The sequence below is a fragment of the Aricia agestis genome, chromosome 6 (assembly GCF_905147365.1).
Source record: "Aricia agestis chromosome 6, ilAriAges1.1, whole genome shotgun sequence".
NCBI lineage: Eukaryota > Metazoa > Arthropoda > Insecta > Lepidoptera > Lycaenidae > Aricia > Aricia agestis.
Window position 1 is genome coordinate 4,299,821 of NC_056411.1, and position 20,437 is coordinate 4,320,257.

Consider the following 20,437-nt stretch of genomic DNA (forward strand, 5'->3'; position numbering starts at 1 on the left):
CTGGCACAGCGGTGCAGCGTTGCCAGAATTCGGAACGGTGTTTGTGTGCGTGCGACTAGACGTATGCAAATTATAATTGCATAAGTTGATAAAATATGCTTTGCAATAGCTTTATCTCAGCAGTCTCCGAGTGCCACACGTATTTTTATTAAAACAATAGCAGCATATTTTGTTTATTCATCCCATATTGTTGTAAACTTACGTTGAAATTACTGTTCTCTTTCAGGTAACAGCACTTCAAAAGCGTAGAGATTTCATATCACACAAACACAAAGGTAAAGTGATATTCAGAGGGTAAATAGATATAGTTCCTTTAGTTAAATAGCTACTTTGATATAAATTGGAATTCTGCGACGGTTTTTTCTGCTTAGTAACTGTATAGTAGTTGTTAAGGCCATATAGACCCAATTTTACATATTTTTGAATCAATAATAAACAAACAAATAGTGACTTTTAAAAGCCAAAAAAATACACATTGTTGTTTACTTAATGTACTTTAACAATTTGTGGTTCAAAACATAATATTGAAAACTTCACTCGATCAAAAATAACTCTGAAGAGGAGGCTAAATTCGAATATTTTGGGATATTTTTATTATTTTTCATGAAGCTTATGATAGTTTTACTTTCAAAAATCATATCTACGAAAAGCTCATAACTTAAAGAAGAATAATTTGTGGTTACATTTTGCATTTTGGTTTAATTATCTAAGTAAAAAGGTTTTTTTCCTATTTCGCCCTATCAAGGACGCGGCGAGCGTCGTAACCACCACTGTACAAGTCGCGCTGATATGAATGTTATTTTAATGTCCTTTACGTCGATATTCGTACTGGCAGACTACTGACAGACCTGCTAATTTTAGGGTCTAACTGGCCTTAAGGGGTAGTATTATAGGTCGTAAACTACTGGTTACTAACTGTTAGTAGGGAGCAATACACGCATGTGTACAAAATATACAAAATGTACAAAATATATTTATACGTGGGAGAGCCATGCTTCGGCACGAATGTACCGGCTCGACCGGATAAATACCACGTTCTCACAGAAAACCGGCGTGAAACAGCGCTTGCGCTGTGTTTTGCCGAGTGAGTGAGTTTACCGGAGGCCCAATCCCCTAACCCCTACCCTATTCCCTTCACTACCCTCAACTATTCCCTTCCCTTCCCTACCTTCCTCTATTAACCTATTCCCTCTTAAAAGGCCGGCAACGCACTTGCAGCTCTTCTGATGCTGCGAGTGTCCATGGGCGACGGAAGTTGCTTTCCATCAGGTGACCAGTTTGCTCGTTTGCCCCCTTATTTCATAAAAAAAAAAACTGCCAAAACAATAAGGTACAATAGTTAACGATAAATATAATATCAAGTAGTGACATAACTCCTATTGTAGTAAGAAGTAATGTCGATACACCCTTTTCCTTCCATATTTGCTAAGCGATCTTAAAGTTTTGCTTGGTCTGTACTCGGTCACTAGATTGGTAGATTTTATTGTCATTAATACCAACCGAGAGCGTAATGCCTACAAAACCCTCCAAGATGCTTCTTTAATATCTTTAAAATTTAAAATCACAAATGTATGGGATTTGATATCGGTAAACTTTTATATTTTTATTGACAGTTATAATACAATAGAGCAAAAAATAACTGCCATTTTGTTTTAATTTTAACCATTGTTTTAACTCAACCACTCTGTTTTTCTTTTGAATTCAGAATTACGTTTTCATTGGCCAAGCGCCTCAAATATTTATCTGTGCTTCATGTTATTATATTTTCGTGATTCTTGAGTTATTTTTTTCAGGGGACTAATATAACTTGTTATATTATTATTAAATATTATGATTTGACGTTATAGGATCTGTGATTTGATTCAATGTTCTTATTTTCCAGAGGTAGAAGTTTTAAGTAATAAGAGCAATAAGTGTAGAAGTTTTCTTATCTGAGACAGGAAGATTTATTGTAAATGTAATAAAAATACTTATCTTAAATTTTTGTGTTTGATCAAATTTGAAGATACTCTGTATGAAGGGGGACTATAACGAAGGTTTGACTTTATTTTGACTTATTACATATATTACATATTTTTCCTTCTTAAGATTTTTTATATTATTTTGAAAATAATATGTGGTAGCTAATAATAACTTGAAGGCATATCAAGAAATGACGGAGTTAATCGAAAAACCAGTATTATTGTTAACGAAATATTTTGAGGAGTTAGGACTCTGATATATTTTGTTAACAACAGACTTTACCTAGAGTAAAGGCAAAACCTCAGAACAGGAAAATAAGGAGAAGTGTTATGTAGCGCCGTTTTTATGGAAACCTATGTCGCTGACTTCAATGACACTATATTGTCAGCATAGTGTCAACGGTACACGGTCTAGTGATGTCCGGTCTATCTACGGTGTCGATTAATTATTATTACGACGATATGGATGTATTTTGGTAGGTATTTAAATACTATTAAAAGAATAAAAGTGATAAATTATTAATATTACAGTCTAACAAAAACAACTTAAAGGCCGAAAGGGGTTGAAATCATCCATGATTACGAAAAACTTTTACTATGGGACCAACTCAATTCGGCAAAATAATCAGCTGTTTGGCAAAATCGTAACTAGGCAATAGATAAACATTCATAATATTATATAACCAGATGTTAAGTTGGAAAAAGACAAATATTATATCTGCGAAAACCGCATTCAAATCGGATCAGTAGTTTTCGTGTGATGCTGGAACAAACATACAGACAGATAGACAGACAGACAGACAGACAAAAAACTAGCCACAGTTTTGACTTCTATAGCGATGTAGTAACATTACACAACCCGCTTATTATTTTTTGAATATCTTTAAGAAGGAAAAAAAGGGACCCTATTCCTAAGACTTCGATGTCCTATTGTCTGTCTCGGCTGTACATCTCAATAACCGCTACACTTCTGAAATTTTCACAGATTGTGTATGTCTGTTACCGCTATAATAACAGATACTAAAACAAATTAAATTAAATATTTAAGGCGGGCTCCCACACAACAAACGTGATTTTTTTGCTATTTTTTGCTCGATATCAATATATAGCCCACAAAATAGCCTATGATCCTTCATGTGGCCTACTTTTTATTTATGCCAAACAACATAAAAATTGCTGGATGGTGCGTGAGACAAGCCCTTTCAAATAATTTTCCCCATTTTTTTCCAAATTTTCCTCTGTTTCTTGGCTATGAGCTATCTGAAAGAATACTTAAAAATTTTAAATCAAATAAGTAGTTCCTGAGATTAGCGCGTTCCAACAAACAAACTCTTCAGCTTCATAATATTAGTGTAGATAATAACGCAACCGCATAAAAAATGTCGATAAAAATATCGATACCAAAACCTGCATCACACCACATCACTAGTGCCTTAGTTTGATAGTTCACGGAACATTTTTCGCGAAGAATATTTTTCGTGAAGAATAATTGATTTTTAAATTAAAAAGTCGTATAAATTACAGTTGGCTGTGATAGGTGATCCCGCTATTTTTGAAATTCACAGTATCGCTGCAATTTTTGTAGGTAATTATAGCACAAGTCAGCATTTTGTTCGCAATTTACGGCGTAGTGAAAACGTGTAAGCCGTGGAGTGATTGACATACGACTGACAATTTGTGCCCATATGGGCAGGATTTGGCGACATGTGACACGCTGTATAACATATCTCTTACTTCTAAAATCTGTGGGCAAAACTTAAGAAGCAGCTGTTCGTGCAGGAATATTGTTGATGTAAAACAGAATAAAGCTTTCTATAAGGTAACTGCTCGTAAAAATTAAAGGTAAAGTAACTCGCACCTTTTAACTCTATAGATCAATTTTGGATTTTCATTCCATTAAAAGATTTAGTTTGATCAAAAAGCGTTAACAAGCAATCTGGCGGCTAAATGGATTAGATCGAAGATTACCTCGGCCAATCGTATTGACTCGCTTGATCGAAATTGCCGAATCGCTGTTTAGTTTGTTTGTATAATATTGCTGGAAAAATTGAAAACCTTCGCACTTAAAATGTAAAAACAACGTTTCAGATATTACATTTCAAGTTCATCGAAACCTCTATGATGATATTATGTAAGTATAAATATAATCTATATTTAAATAAAAATGGATTTTAAATTTATTTAGTCTCGCTAAAACTTGAGATCGAGTGAACCGTTTTAGAGAATTTTAGTCTTGAAATATTCGTTAAAGTCCAGGGAAGGTTTGGAGGAAAGTGATATGAAGTTTACCGGGTCATGTAGCCTAGTTGGTTATAAAAAGAGCAATTTCAGGCGATTCGCTTGGTGTATTGTATTTTATGAAAATTAAAATCAAACAAACACTTACCCGTCTCTTTTTTGATCAGCATTTTTAAAAGGTCAGCAACAGAAGGTCAGCAACAAATTCCTGGAGTCCAACCTTTTTATTCGTCAGATAAGAATCTGAGTGTCTTTCTAGAGATAATTGCTTTGTGTCACTCAAAGTAATAAGTATGGAATAATACGATTGCCCATTTGACAATGTTACCAATTGCGTCGATATTTTCCCCGTGTACATAAAATAATAATAATAATAATAAGTCCCAAACCGATTTTGGTGACGGTGGTAGGTTCATTAAAACCAGGTCAGTTACGCAGGAGCAATTTTATAGTGCCCAAGTGTGTGCGCAGTACACTAGAGCACTCTCCATTCCTTTATTATCATAACCCAGTGGAACTGAAGACCGACACGACTGGCGAGAGATCAGGCGCAGGACCGACTTTTTACATGCCAATCCGACGCATGGATCATCTTACTTGTCAGACAATCAGGTGATCAGCCAGCATTGTCCTAACCAAACTTGAAAATAACATGGTACCAATGCGGGAATCAAACCCACGACCTCCGAGTCAAGCCACGCTCTAAACCACTGGACCACGGAGGCGTTATATTATAATGGTATCCTAAACAAACAATAGTGTGGATTTGAACTAACCGCCATAATCTACATTAGGTATTCCAAGACACGGCTAAGGAGAACCAAGCATGTAAAACACTTAACGTAATGTTCTTACTAAATTTAGAATCCTATCTAGCCAATAAGATTATTAAACGCTCTATGAATAATTTTAGCTTGCATTTTAAATTTAAATTTTGTTCTACTTGTAATTTACACAGTGATAAACACTTTAATTTGTAAATAAAAAAATAGTAAATTCGCTAGCTTCATAAAATTATTGGGTATTTCATGGAATGGTATCATTTCATAACGTGTTTGATATCATCATGGGGACAAACTATGTTTTTTTCATGAAATGTTTGATATTATTATAGTTTAATGTTTGATAGTAACCGCACGACTAGTTCTTAAAGTAGCTAAAATTATTTGATCTATAATATTCTGTAGTGAAAGGCACGTTCATTTGTTTTGGCAACCCATTCACTTAATCACACTTGACACATCAAAAAATCTTAAATTCTTTAAAATCACCTCCACATTTTGCTATAAATTGTAGCAAAGCGCCATAAGGCATAAAACGAAGTGGCTATTCAAATTTTCTATGAGCGTTGGGAAGGAGAGACTTAAAAAAGCCTCTACAATTTGGCTGTGAAAAGAAGTCTAGTACAAGCTAAGCTCATTTGAGAATTTAGTAACTTTTACATACGATTTTGCCCCTACAGGTGTGAATAGGCATTATATTAATAGGCCATCAGAGGATTTGATTCATAGGGCCTTCCATATTATATTATGGTCCTGTTATGTCAAAATGCGGATAGTAATTTTCCGTGATTATTCGATTATATAAAGTCATGTAGTTCTAAAAAGCCGTCAAGACAAGTTGGCGTCGGTTGTAGAACATAAAACGTTTTTAGGCAAAATCTATATTATATGAAAATATTTAGATCTTGTAATTTCTTTCTTTCTATTTATGAACTTTTTCTGTTTCCTACAGGTTAATTATATTGTGATCTTCAGTTTGAAAAATATAATTTTTTGTTCTTTACGCATTTCAAAAAGAGAACACAGGAAGGATTCAGCTTTGCCTCAAAGGAAGTTAATGAAATCCGTAGTGCATGTTAACATTCTCATTATACGAGCGGTGGGCTCGTATGGAAATTTAATCATTAAAGATCGCGCCAGCTATTACAAGTAGAACTCAGTTTAACAATGCTTTACAACATGCAATTGTATTTTACAGGGCGACAGGCTTTTTTGTGTGTATAAAGAACTAAATGTAGAAACTCTGTGCGGGGAGAAATTTGTTTAACGCGTAACCAAAATATTTTCGAGCATCCAAAATAGTATCTCTATAACTTCATCCAAGTTCATTGATGATTATTAGATAATAGACAGCAAGATAGAAAAAAGTAAGTCCATAGTTTTGCTACAGACCAAAGTTTAGAGAAATACTTTTTTGATTTCAATTAGAACTTATCATAATACTAGACATCGCACGAAACTTTGTAGACCTTTAATTCGTTTTCAAATATCTAAAGCTTGAAGATGTAAAAATATACAGGGTGTAACAAAAATAAGTGATAATACTTTAGGGTGTGTACGTGTTCCTTGTAGAGAGTTCACTGTGAAAGTAGCAGCGCTGAAAGACCAAATTTTTTTTTCACTTTTGTATGGGGAAACTCGTGACGCTCGGACCCTTGCCCATACAAAAATGAAAAAATTTTTTCGTCTTTCAGAGCTGCTATTTTCACAGTGAACTCACTACAAGGAACACGTACACACCCTTAAGTATTATCACTTATTTTTGTTACACACTGTATAAATGAAGGCATAGAAACGATTTTGCATCTATTATATTTGTAAAGATTATGTAAATACATATTATCAATTGAGAAAATGCTCACAGCCATGTCAATATTGCCTCTAACTCAAAATGGTTTCAACTAAAACATATTATCATTATATTGGAACAATCAGATATGGCCAAAGGCAAATACCAGTATTGTAACTTGGTAACCCACACGGTTTCTATTGTGTAAGCAAGACCCAAAACTTCCTCACGATAAGCATAGAGTTTCCATTGCAAAAACAAACCCTACCATAACGTTAAATAATTGAACCTTGGTAAGTTTTGCTTATTGTACTTAATCTTTGTTTAAATTCAGGTAACATTCTATTTAGAGTATAGCAAATATGAGTTGACCCGAAAGTCGTTTTTTTTTTTATGATATAAGGGGGCAAACGAGCAAACGGGTCACCTGATGGAAAGCAACTTCCGTCGCCCATGGACACTCGCAGCATCAGAGAGCTGCAGGTGCGTTGCCGGCCTTTTAATAGGGAATAGGGTAATAGGGGAGGGTAGGGAAGGGAAAGGAATTGGGGAGGGTATGGAAGGGAATAGGGTAGGGGATTGGGCCTCCGGTAAACTCACTCACTCGGCGAAACACAGCGCAAGCGCTGTTTCACGCCGGTTTTCTGTGAGGACGTGGTATTTCTCCGGTCGAGCCGGCCCATTCGTGCCGAAGCATGGCTCTCCCACGTACAAATTATCATTATACATGTAATATTCTTTTAAAGGAGGTTTGTCAATTCTACTGTTTATATTATGCTTTTTTATGTTTGTTCGCGGGTAACTTCGTTGTTTGTATACCGATGTTAATGAGTTTTAATATGTTGGAAAGAGAACATTTCAAAGGTGGTCCCATGATATTATGGAAATACTGTTTGAAGTCTTTCTGTTGTAAAAATAACAAGTTATGTTTTGATATTACCTAAGATTTACTATGTTTGATCAAAAATTCTGCTGACAGATATAAAGACGAAGCCTATCACGAGTTTTATAATATTTCATTTCATACATTTAACTTTTACTCTAAAATTTATAACCCTCAGGCTAGGCTTATTAGGTTTCATTTTTTACCGACAGGCAAAATGAAATCTATAGCCTATGTCATAAAGTGGCATTTTATTTGAATTTTTTCAATCACGATCGCTTGCTTCGAGGATCGGACAATCACCCTTACATTTTATAAAGGCTTATAAATATAGAATATTAAAAAAAAAAAACGAAAATACATTTATGCCAAAGACCTGACATTATCGCAAGTATTTTAGTGGCCATCTAAAATTTATGCGTCTCTAAAGAATGTTATCTATTACAAAAAAGATCAAATTTTATGGCGTTTTATTGAAAATATCCATCGTTACGTCGATATATAGACAGCTTTCAATAGACACAATGGAACTATTGTAAAGGCATTTTTATTGACATTACTAGTTTTCGTATAGTTAAGTTGACAATAATTACCATGTCATTGAAGTATTCTTTACCAACTTTAAAATAGGAGGTCATCAATTATTCTACCCGTACGTAAAGAGGTATAATATTTCCAGAACTACCCAGTTTTCGTATATGTTATGTTAGTTTGTAGCTGCGTCTGAACAAATGTCCTAAAATTCAAAAGTGTTTGTGCATTTTATACAGCAGTTTAGATGTTTATGTATCACACGGCACACCCATTGTTTTGTTCAGGGTAAGATTCAATTGGTCGCAGAACAGTGTTTAATTTTTTTCTTTTGTTTTGTTAAATTTTTAATATCAAAATTTTAGAGAGGGTGTGATGTAGGAATATAATATATATAATAATATTTTGTTTATACTATAGTAGTTTTGCCCGCTTTAGCTCGGTGCGCTGGAGTAGCCAGTTGTCCCTCCCAAATAGCCCAGTCCGGTTGTGTAGTCGAATTAGGTCTCAGTGTAACCTATTAGTATATAGTATAACCTATTTAATTTGAACTTGTTTGTGTTGTTAAATGTTTTATTTAGTGGCACCAGTGAACAATATTAAGTATTCCCAATATTTATATATGCTTGTATGTGTGTATGATTGTTGGTAATGACTTGCAATAATTTTGACTATTTTGGAGAGGAAATGAAACGACTGGTCCAGGCGATGAATCGGCGTATATTGAAAATTATTTCAGTTGTGAGAGGGGTGCGGGGGCGGTGCCACGAAGTTGTCGCGGAGTATGCGCGGGGCGCTCCCGCGCGATGTTCACGTTGCGTCGAGTCGATGTTGTGCCGTGCCTATGCTGGCGCTGCAGTCGCCGAGTTCGCAGCCTTGCAGTTGCGCAGGCGCACTCATAGACTCCTGAACTACAAGTCAGAATAAAGTTATTGTTTTTTTGTTGCACTAGGTTATTGTTCAAGTTAGAAATTTCTGAAAGTTCATCAAAATCGGTTCAGTAGTTTTTGAATTAGGGAGTTTTAAGTACAATTTTGATGTCGATTTTTAATATATAACTTGTTTTATGGTGATATTTGAAATCAATAAAACATCAAATTTTTTGTAAAGGCTATAATATAATATCTTTAGATATAGGTTAATCAATTATTATCTATCAGAATCCTTTCAATACTTGTAAATTCGTCCATCGACCTATCACTACATGCCTCTTTCGTTAACACACAAAAATGTATATATCCTATAGAATGGTTGTGAAAATAATACAGCTAAATATTCGTGAGTCAGTGAAAGAGATATCTCTTATTTCAATGGTCACATTTCTACTTGTTCGATAACCTGGCTATAGACAATAAACCGTTCACTTTATCACTATAATTGTGTATCTTAAATACATAATATATTCTTTTAATTTGTAATCAAACAAGCACTTTAAAATGTAAGTTTATATTATTTAAGGTAAATTTACACTTTATAGCTAAAAGTCAATTTTCAATACAATTCTTTCATGCTCGTTTATTGTCTTTATTTTCTTTTGATTTTGTTGGGTCTAAAGATACGTCAGGTAATCTCAATAGGACCAATCTTCTGAAGAGGCGTGTTTTTCTCTTATTTTCCTCAATGCCTTTGTGATATTATTTTTAGATTTAACATCGACACGCAGACAAATTGGGTATAATATAGTCATATTTTTGTTAAATGAAAATTGATACTTATATTTATCTAGTTGAGCCGATGTAGTCATGTAATATACTATGTTATGACAAGAAGATTTTCTCTCTTTGTCTTAATAATCTTTCTCTTCTCCGTCTTCATCACTAGATTTCAGTACTATATTACTACAATATACATTATACATACAATGTAATGATTTATATTATACAATATACAGATATGTAAACATCAACCAAATGCAGCGTCTAGTATCCATGTTTACATAGATACGGTGCCTATCTAATGCCAAAGTCCAATAATGCTGGCTTGTTAGTGTACTACGCAATACGCATAGGGTAGTGCTACGTCGTAGTTTACTACGCCGTAGCGTATGACGCCGCAGTTTCTTAAGGTGGCTTTCGGATCTTTGCCGCGAGCGACCGCGACCGGTGAAAATTCAAATAAAATGCTACTTTATGACATAGAATATAAGTGTCATTTTCTACTGACATTTTGGTGGCGACCCACGCTGCCGCCGGCGGCGGCGTAAAAGCTAGTTGGTAGAGTAAATAGAAACCTATCGCCTATGTCATAAAGTGGCATTTCGTTTGAATTTTCGTCGGTCGCGGTCGCTCGCGGCAACGATCTGAAAGCCACCTTTACGCTGTAACGGACTACGTCGTAGAGCTCTACGCTGTAGCGTTCTACGCTGTAGCGTTCTACGTTGTAGCGTTACACGCTGTAGCGTTCTACGCTGTAGCGTTCTACGTTGTAGCGTTACACGCTGTAGCGTTCTACGCTGTAGCGTTCTACGTTGTAGCGTTACACGCTGTAGCGTTCTACGCTGTAGCGTTCTACGCTGTAGCGTTACACGCTGTAGCGTTACACGCTGTAGCGTTCTACGCTGTAGCGTTCTACGCTGTAGCGGACTACCTCGTAGAGCTCTACGCTGTAGCGTTCTACGCTGTAGAGCTCTACGCTGTAGCGTTCTACGCTGTAGCGTTCTACGCTGTAGCGTTCTACGCTGTAGCGTTCTACGCTGTAGCGTTCTACGCTGTAGCGTTCTACGCTGTAGCGTTCTACGCTGTAGCGTTCTACGCTGTAGCGTTCTACGCTGTAGCGTTCTACGCTGTAGCGTTCTACGCTGTAGCGTTCTACGCTGTAGCGTTCTACGCTGTAGCGTTACACGCTGTAGCGTTACACGCTGTAGCGTTCTACGCTGTAGCGTTCTACGATGTAGCGTTCTACGCTGTAGTGTTCTACGCTGTAGCGTTATACGCTATAGCGTTCTAGACTGAAGCGTTCTAGGCTGTAGCCTTTTACCCTGTAGTGTTCAACACTGTAACGGACTACGCCGTAGTCTACTATGTCGTAGCATACTACGCCTTAGCGCGCTACACTCAAGCTACGTGCGGCTAAGAATGATAATATTAAAAACTCGAGAAGATTTTACAAGGATTTTGTTGCACTTGAAGAGCATTGACATGGGCGTGTAGAATAAACACACCATGCCGAAGTTCCGCGGCGGAAGTTGGGCATGATTACGTCAGTAATGTACAAAAATAATAAACGCATACAATATAACGCGACGTAATTTCGGCATGGTGTGTCATCGATTATTTAAAATACACTGCAGGGGGAATCATGCCAAACCTCCGCAGCGGAACTTCTTCGTGTGTTTAGACACTAAGGGCCTGTTTAACCACTTTCTGATAAAGTGCCTAATAGGCTATTCAGAACTTTTTTGACAGATTCTCCATACTTGATCTGTCAAGTTAATTGGTGGATAACCTTATCAGGAAGTGATGAAACAGGCCCTAAGTGTATCAACTTTGTATGCTTTTTGTTGTGTCACATTACAAAACTATACGCATCAATTCTAAAAGTCAGACATATTTGAAAAAAAGCAATCACAAATTTCGAATGACCCCAAAATAGAGTGTTTATGGTCACATGCCTCTGGCTTTGATTTGAGGCGCTTAGTATAATATCACTGTTTGATTGATAAATCGAGAATATCTTTATCTGCAAGATGTAATCAAAATAACTAAGCACAGAGTTTCATACTTTTGACACTTCATTCGAAGTTTCGTGCCTCGATTTACCGTCAGAGAGCCTATACAAGCGGTAAACGATTATCGTAAACGCCCACGCCAACGCCAATAAATGTATGGGATTTGACATTAGTATACGCTAGCAAAGCGATGACTTATGTCAAATCGCATACATTTTGTTAGTGTTTACGTTAATCGCTTGCCACTTTTCTACTGGGGCAGAACTCAAGTTTTAAGTAAAACTAAATTGAAAAATAACATAATTATAGAAGTATAAAAACATATTAAAAACAATGAAGTAAAAAGGTCACAGAGTTATTTGACTGGAAAGGTCCAAACATAAGTATCCGGATTTGCTTAATCCGAAAAGTAGCTGGATTAAAGCGGATTATCCGACTGTTCTGGCAAGTCTATTCCTCAATGTAAGTTTTATTGTACATTTTATTATACTTGTATTATTGTTGGTTTTATGTGACTCGTGAATCAAGATTAGTTTTTTTTTTCGCGATATTGTAATGTTTATTTATTTTATGCGATGTTTATTAAATATGAGCTAATTATTGGCCGTTCTTTTTTTTTGTATTTATTTTTAGTTATTTATTTATTTAACTCAGGCATCTTGGCCCATACCATAAATGCCTTATAGACTAACCTACTTACATACAATTATACTAAAAACTAACACTAACACTAAAACACTAAACACGTATTGTGTGCGACGTGGGGTGCGACGTGTTCGGAAGTCGTCCGCGGAACCTCCTGTAGACGACTCCAATCGGCCAGAACACCTCCTTCTCGAAGGTCGGTAGATGGTGCGTCAGGACTCTCACCACAAAGGAGCTAAAATTCACTTTGTGGCGGGACTCCAAGCGCTCGACCCTCAAGACGATGTGGGTCTTGCTCCTGATGTAGTCTACGATCTGCTCGACCATCGTGGACTAGTGCAGCCTTTTGTTAAAAGGTCTTTCTTAGATATAAAATATTATAATATTATTATGGAGTGATGTTTAAAGGTTAAAGTAAACCTACTCGTAGATTAGCCTATATATATAGATTAGCTCACAAATATAATAATAATATATATTTGGGAGCTTAATACTTAATTTAACAAAATATGGAAAAGTATGTCCGTCTCTCTGTCTGTTACTTCAAGTTTAAGCGGCTGAACCTATTGAAATTAAATTTATTATCGAGATAATTTAAGAAAAGAAAGTTTTTTGGTAAAGAAAAATGTGCGATTTTTACAAGCGTTATCTAGTAACACATACAATTTAACGAATAAGTTTCAAATACTCTTGTAAAGAAGAAAACTATTGCAAGATAATGTTAACAAATAAACGACTTCACAGAGGTAGTCCCATGATTTTCTTATCAAGGGACTACTTGTGAAGTATCCTCATTTCAGCAAAAAAAATCATCATAAGAATCGGTTCACAAAAGGCAAAGTTACCCGCGAACAAACAATTAATAAAACATAATATAATATACGGGCAACTTGAGAAACCTCCCCCTTTTTTAAAGTCGGTAAAAAATGGGACAGTGACTCGCATTTAACCTTTGCATAAGATGACCACATATTGTGGGGCAGCCAATAGAATGATAAATGAACGTCCTAATTACGGTCATTAAAAACATGTTGCATCGCTCATTTTATGGAACACAAGTTTTACCGATAAATATCCACGTTTTGAACATTATTGCAATAATCATTATCAACCTAAGCACTATTTATGGAAAAAGATTTTGGAGGGAAAGATTGAGAGTACTAGTATTTTTGGACTATTTAAGAATTATAGACATTGCATAGTCCATTTATCGAGACATGGGTCAGATCGGAAGGCAAATTCCATTTCCTGTAATCAGGATATCATTTTCTATTCATAGAATTGCTTGAGTCTTAAGAGGTCGCATTTGATACTTATCAAATCATGTCATGAGTGAAACAAAGTGAAGAGAGGCTGGCAACCAACTTGACTGATCCGGTGCAGCATTAGAGGAAGTTGGTTGCCACCCGCAAGGAATCCATTAGCGATGGCACTTTAGTTGAATCAGGTGATCAGTTTCCTATTTTTCTCCGTCATCCCAACCAAAGGCTGCTAAATTGAAAGAATGAGTCTTAATTTATTTAAATATGAAAAGCTCACAGACCTCAAGAATCGTATGTATGGCCACGAAGGTCGATCAATATCTATTTTTACCTGATGCACTGAGGGCTCTCGTATAGAGAGTGTATTGTGCAAGACCACTGTACTGTTACAGCGAGCTGTTGACTTGAGAGTGTATGAAAATATTGAGTTACCTTGACAACTTTGATGTTACCGACGAGTTGCTTTGCGATTGAGAAAGGGATTGGCTCCGTATCGTCTTTCGCCTCGCCGTCAACCAGGCGTCAACCTAACGTATGCACGTTAAAAGCGTATCAGCAGCTCCTGTACGTCAACTCGGCTACGGCTTTCATGGCGCTTACCGCTCGCCGACCGCTGGCTGACCTGGGCCCTGATTCACAACGTGCAATTCAACTTCGATTTGGAAACTTCATCGCACGACATCCAATAAACGCTCGCCGCGCCAGGCACTGACCAATGGTAAAGTTTCCGAATCCGTGTAGAACACGAATCGTGAATCGCCCTGCAGGTCGTAGTCAAGTCGCGTTTTTGTCGCGGGAAGTGACAGGGGCAGGGGTGGACGAAGAGACGTAAGCACGGCACAACGAGCCGTAAGCGCGGAAACTGCGAGTTGACCACGCAACGCTTCTCGGTTTGGAGCCTGGGGCTGTACCACGAAACCGTTTTGAGACTCAATCAATCATACGAGAATGCCGCGCCCTACTCTAACAAACGAGAAATTACGTTGTTAGAGCAGGACGCGGCATTCTCAGCCGATTGTATGAGTCGCAAAAAGGTTTCGTTGTACAGCTCCTGTTCTGAGGCGAGGCGATTACGTTACGATAACGATTAGCGTTGCAATAGGGAGTTTCATACAAAGAATTCTGAGCGGCTTGAGGCGATACGGTTACTATCCGCTTCCGAGGGTGTGCTATGACCCTACAGGGGACATAATCCTCCCCAAAATATATTTATATCTAATTAATAAATGCAAAAATGATAATAATAATCATTAAAATGTATCTTTTGTTTTAATTTGGTACCGCCAGGTAGTTAATAGTATTTACATTTAAATATTTTGTCTATTATTTTTCCGCAATTTCTTAGAAAGGCTCCATCGTTAAAGTATCGTTCGTTCAATATAATAATAAAGCTAGGCTGACGCGGTGTCATGTTATTATCTTATTTTTCTCTCGTACAGACGACAATATTTCAAGGCCAAACTGTAAAACATTTATATCGTGCATCTCAAATGTATTTTATTTGTTTTTTCGTCACTGGATAAGCAAAGTAATATTATTTTCATTATATTGTATGCAGTGTACTCGGCGGAATTTAAAATTCCGTTCTCATTTAAATTATGACAGCCTTCCCTTACACAAATGGTAAAAACCTTTTGGATATGTTTCTAATTACACACACACACACACACACACACACACACACACACACACACACACACACACACACACACACACACACACACACACACACACACACACACACACACACACATACACACACACACACACACACACACACATACACACACACACACCCACACACACTTCACATAATTAGAAACGTACTATTTTACGATAAGGTATGAAAGTAATTATAAAAATATAGGACAACAATATAATATTATTGACCTTTACTTTTTAACCGACTTAAAAAATTATTATTTTACATAATTAAGATCAACTTCGTAAACATCGTTAACATATTTTTATTTTTGGTGGTTTATTTGTTCGCGTTTAAACTATTACTAGTGATTTTAATTACTGTTTATTATAAAATACGTACTATAGAAAATTATGTTTGTTACATTTTACTGCAAAAAAAAATTGTGGCTACGGTAAAATTACCTTTTGCAGGAACATAATAATTAATATAGTAAAGTTGTTTATTACTTCTCTAAGCGTATAGTATTGACAACAGAAAAACAAAGTTGGAAGCTGTGAAATATAAGCCAATATAATAATATTTAAAATGTTTCGAAACGCTTTTAAAATTATACTAACTGTAAATTAAAATAGTTTTTAATTTATTTTAGAACGGTTCGCAATCGGCGGAAAAATAATTAAATGTTTGAAATGAAAAACGTATACATAATTAAATATTGTTGTATCTGTAATATCGGATATTGAAAAGGGTTTTCAAATTGAGAATAACATTTTAGTTACAGTTAATATATTTTATTAATTATAAAGATTACAGTAAATCGTATTTGTATCGATTAAATTTTAGGTAACCATCATCTTTCTTCCTTTCTTCTAGAACTTGTCTCTAAAATGGCAAAAATACCAAAGCATTGGGCCAAGAAGCTTGAAAGAAATGTACCTATGAAATTTGCCACAAGGGACATTCACTTTTCAAGTTCTTCTCTAACTCTCTCTTCCACACTTAGTCACTCATAGCTTGTCGCCTTATATTTTATAACAAGCTAAAATCGGGAATTCAATTCGACGTTTTATTGGGTTTAATGAATTTTGCGGTCAATTATAATATTGTAATAAAATATGAAAATTAATAATTCACGGAACAAATTAAGCCGCACTTTATTAAAATCAACTGTAATATTATGATACGATACAAACATTAAATACATTTAACAATTACATTAAATTTTTGTCTACTTCTGCGGCAGCTTCGTTCCTTGTTTGATTGAATCAATTTCATCTTTAACAAACAAACAGCAGGCTATACTCATAACAGTCGTGTCCATCATAACGGTTCTTTGTCTCACATGACAAACTTTTATTACTTATTAAAAAAAAAGGTCAGCTAAACGATAGCACAAAACTATGAGAAAAAAAAATCCTAAAACATGAAAATGATAAAACAAAATCGACGGTGAAAATTAATGGAACGTCGTGTCGCATAACCACGTCCACGACGGAGTGAACATGAGATATTACCTCAGAATGTGTTTGACAATACTCCGGATGTACGGTCGACGCTAAGTAGCACTTTTGAACCTTAATCCCATAGTTATAAGATCGAAACGTGAAAATGGTATGACTTTCCAAGAATTCTACATCATTTTTCGTGTTTATTTTGAATGCATTATTCGGAAACGTAATATGAATTCATGAGATAGAAACGACAAATGTACTTGAAGATGTATATTATAAAACTAGCTGTCCCGGTAAACGTTTTGTCGTATAAAGTATTTCAATTTTCGCCCATATTATTTTATTGAAGTGACTTAATAAGTATGTCATCATGGCAACGTCCATCGCTATCCCGTCACACAAACAATGGTCGCCGTCAGTCTCGAGTTGTAATAATTTACTATTATATTTTATTCAATAAATGCACTTATCAATATAAAAAGTAGATGCTGTCCGATTCTCAACCCTAGCCGATATGCTCGCTAAGATTCACGAAAATCGGTCGAGTCGTTTTAGAGGAGTTCAACCCCGTGACACGAGAATTTTATATAATAAATTAGATGTTATTTCTGAGTATTATTAGAATTTAGATACGATTATATTAAATTTCATGGTCTTTATATTATGTAGTGAAATAGAAATATTTTTAAAAGTATGCATAGCATTCTCCTTACCCTAGTGACACCTAATGGTAAGAAACTCACTTTAAGTGCCCCCTGTGAATACCAGCGTCCAGCTTTTCAGCACGCGTTGCTAATGAGAGTGGGGGCAGCATAAAGGCTCACCGGGACACCATGACCATGGCGAAGTGGCAGCAACGTCGCCAACTAGTTCTATTGAAATGTTGGCGACGTTGCCAAGTAGGTAGCGTAGTCAGAGTCGACGGCTCTGCATGCGGTGACTGTTGACGTTTCCAATTGTTTGCACGTCTTTCTTAAGTCTTCATAGAATTAAAGAAAAACATCACTTTGTGGTGACGTAGCCATGGTAACGTCACTGGCCATGTCGCCTTGGCATCCTGGTGAGGTATGGCTCTAAAGCGCAAGTTTAACAGGAAATTGTTTCACGAATAATTAACGTTTTTCAAACGCGGGTGGCAAAATGCTCCCCGTGCCCTATTGACGTTTTACAGATTAATGCACCCACTCTAGGGTTAACAAAGTTAAATGTTTGAAAAAAGGTTGGTGGTTTTGCACTGTATCTGATTCGACAAACACGTAAAGATACGGTCTGTAAGTAGACGGTTTTTGCAATAGATCTGGCGAGTATTTCGTTTTGTAGCGTCATAAAATGTTATTACTTAGCTTAGAATTAGAGGGAATCCAGTGTTTAATCAAGATTCAAGAGGTTAAATCAAATGTCGCGTTTGCTTCCTGATCTCGATTTGATTCCTATAAAATACGTTCGATTCGATGCAGAATTTATTACCGAATAAATTTAACTCGTACATTTGGGAATAAATTGCGAGACGGGATCTTATATTATTATGGAATAAAGATTTATTGTTTCGATGAATTTTGGACTTTTGACTTGCGTTTGCACTGTGCGAACTACTCGGAATTTTAGTTTCCATAGACGTATAGTGTATTCTCAAACTGTATCTATACATATAAGATTGAATATTGATTTTGATTTCTTTAAGTTGGAAACTCCATAGTAAAATAGTATGGATAATCTGTCAAATAAACCTATCCGGCACCTTATCAGGAAGTGGTGAAACAGGCCCTTAGTACATTATTTTGATGATTCTCGTAGGTTGCAATATAAGCGGAAAAAAATACAACTATTTACGACATCACATTAGAAACCTCAAAAATAAAAGTATTGCTCCACTATTTAATGGATGTTATTATTCTTATAAACCATTCTCTTCAATCACTCTATATCTATTAAAAAAACCGCATCTAAATCTATTGCATAGTTTTAAAGATTTAAGCCTACAAAGGGACATAGGGACAGAGAAACCGACTTTGTTTTCTACTATGTAGTGAAGTCAATACTTATTCAGGTTGAATAGTTATGGCACTGTTTAAAAGACTCATTTTGTAATAGACACATTAATTATTCTGTGAACAATTATAATATTATACGTCGTGATAAATGTAAAAGTAAATGGCCCACTTCGAGTCGTTTGCAGCTTTTTTTATATTTAGGGTATGACAATGACGAAGACGTAATTTTTTCTGGAAATCATACATCGAGACTTTTAAGCGGGCCGCACACGCACATTTTTCGTATTCGATTTCCTTTCAATGCAGAATTTCGATTTGCTAGCGCAAGCTTTCGTTTTTCTGTCACTGTCACCAGCAGTATTTCCGGACCTATACGACCTGCAAACCTTCAAGAAAAGAGCGTATTCCCTCTTAAAAGGCCGGTAACGCACCTTCAGCTCTTCCGATGTTGCGAGTGTCCATGGGCGACGGTAGTTGCTTACCATTAGGTGACCCGTTTGCTCGTTTGCCCCCTTATTTAATAAAAAAAAATTCTTCACTCGCCAACGCGCCGACTTGCACTCGAAACATACGTGCGGAATTCGTTCCGTTCGGACAGAAGCGGACGTGTGCGTTAGTTAATGTATTTTCTACTGATTCTACTGATGTCCGAATACGGAAAGATGGCAGTCTTTGGGGGAGGCCCATTATTATGTAATTTTTATTTTAGCTCATTTACCCATCAATCAATCAATCGCATAACAATTGAAAATATATTGTGTCTGCGATTCTAACGATCGAGGTATTACAACTTAAGTAGAAAGAAACATTTAATCAGCAGGTAATTAAATAGTAGCGTAATGGTACTTATAAATTTAAGCGCTTAATGAAACGACAGAATAAAAGTAAAATTACAGCAAACGTGGAAATAAAAGTCAGCGTAAGCGAAAACTTTAATTTATTTTAATTCATATTTTCATGAATTTATTTCGTAATAACGACCGGCCCGAGAAGTAGAACAACGACCATTAAAATCCCCACATGCAGGACTTATTTTAAATTATTTTGCCCCTAAAACGACCTTAATACTAGGACATAGAGGTCATATTTCGAAAAGCCAAGATATAACTCTGGCTCTACCCTGAAATATTATATTTGTGCAGGGACTATGAATTATTATTATGATAAAACACAATAAATAGTGTTCTTTTGGTTTAACTGCGAAAAGTGAGCAGATGTTAGTTACTTTGCTTGGATAAATTGCGGCTATTTACAAATTAATGAGTTGTTATGATTTCTCATTGAAATGTATTGCAAGGGGAAATTATATTATATAATATTATATTTATGGACCATTGACAAGGCTTACCGTTAGTCCAGGAAGGAATACTTAGCTCTACCAATTTTGCAGTTGCTCAAGGCATTTTTTTTACTTAAAAAAATTGGTGATCTTATATTACTACTTGTCATCGCAAAACTCGAACAAATGCGAACAAAACCTGAAGCAAAAGCTATCTAGGAAATGAAGCACGGACAGCGAAATTAAATTAACAATCATTATTAAGTTATGAATAACCTTTTCGAGAAATGGTTATTTATTAGACAGCCTTTCA

General features: G+C 35.9%; 2 protein-coding genes across 4 annotated transcripts in view; both read left to right on the top strand.

Moving 5' to 3' along the window:
- The window catches only part of LOC121727867 (zwei Ig domain protein zig-8-like), a 191,217-nt gene that overhangs the window by 67,080 nt on the left and 103,700 nt on the right, over positions 1–20,437 (top strand). Inside the window, exon 2 of one of the 3 annotated variants that reach the window (XM_042115907.1) lies at positions 227–275. The exons of the other annotated variants lie outside the window; for them this stretch is intronic. The gene's annotated coding sequence lies outside the window, so the exon portion shown is untranslated. The remainder of the gene's footprint in view (positions 1–226; positions 276–20,437) is intronic. 3 annotated transcript variants of the gene reach the window in all.
- On the top strand, positions 10,157–11,130 carry LOC121728074. Its single transcript, XM_042116180.1, has 2 exons — positions 10,157–10,166; positions 10,568–11,130. The coding sequence occupies exons 1-2, from the start codon at positions 10,157–10,159 to the stop codon at positions 11,128–11,130; spliced, it is 573 nt and encodes a 190-aa protein (XP_041972114.1).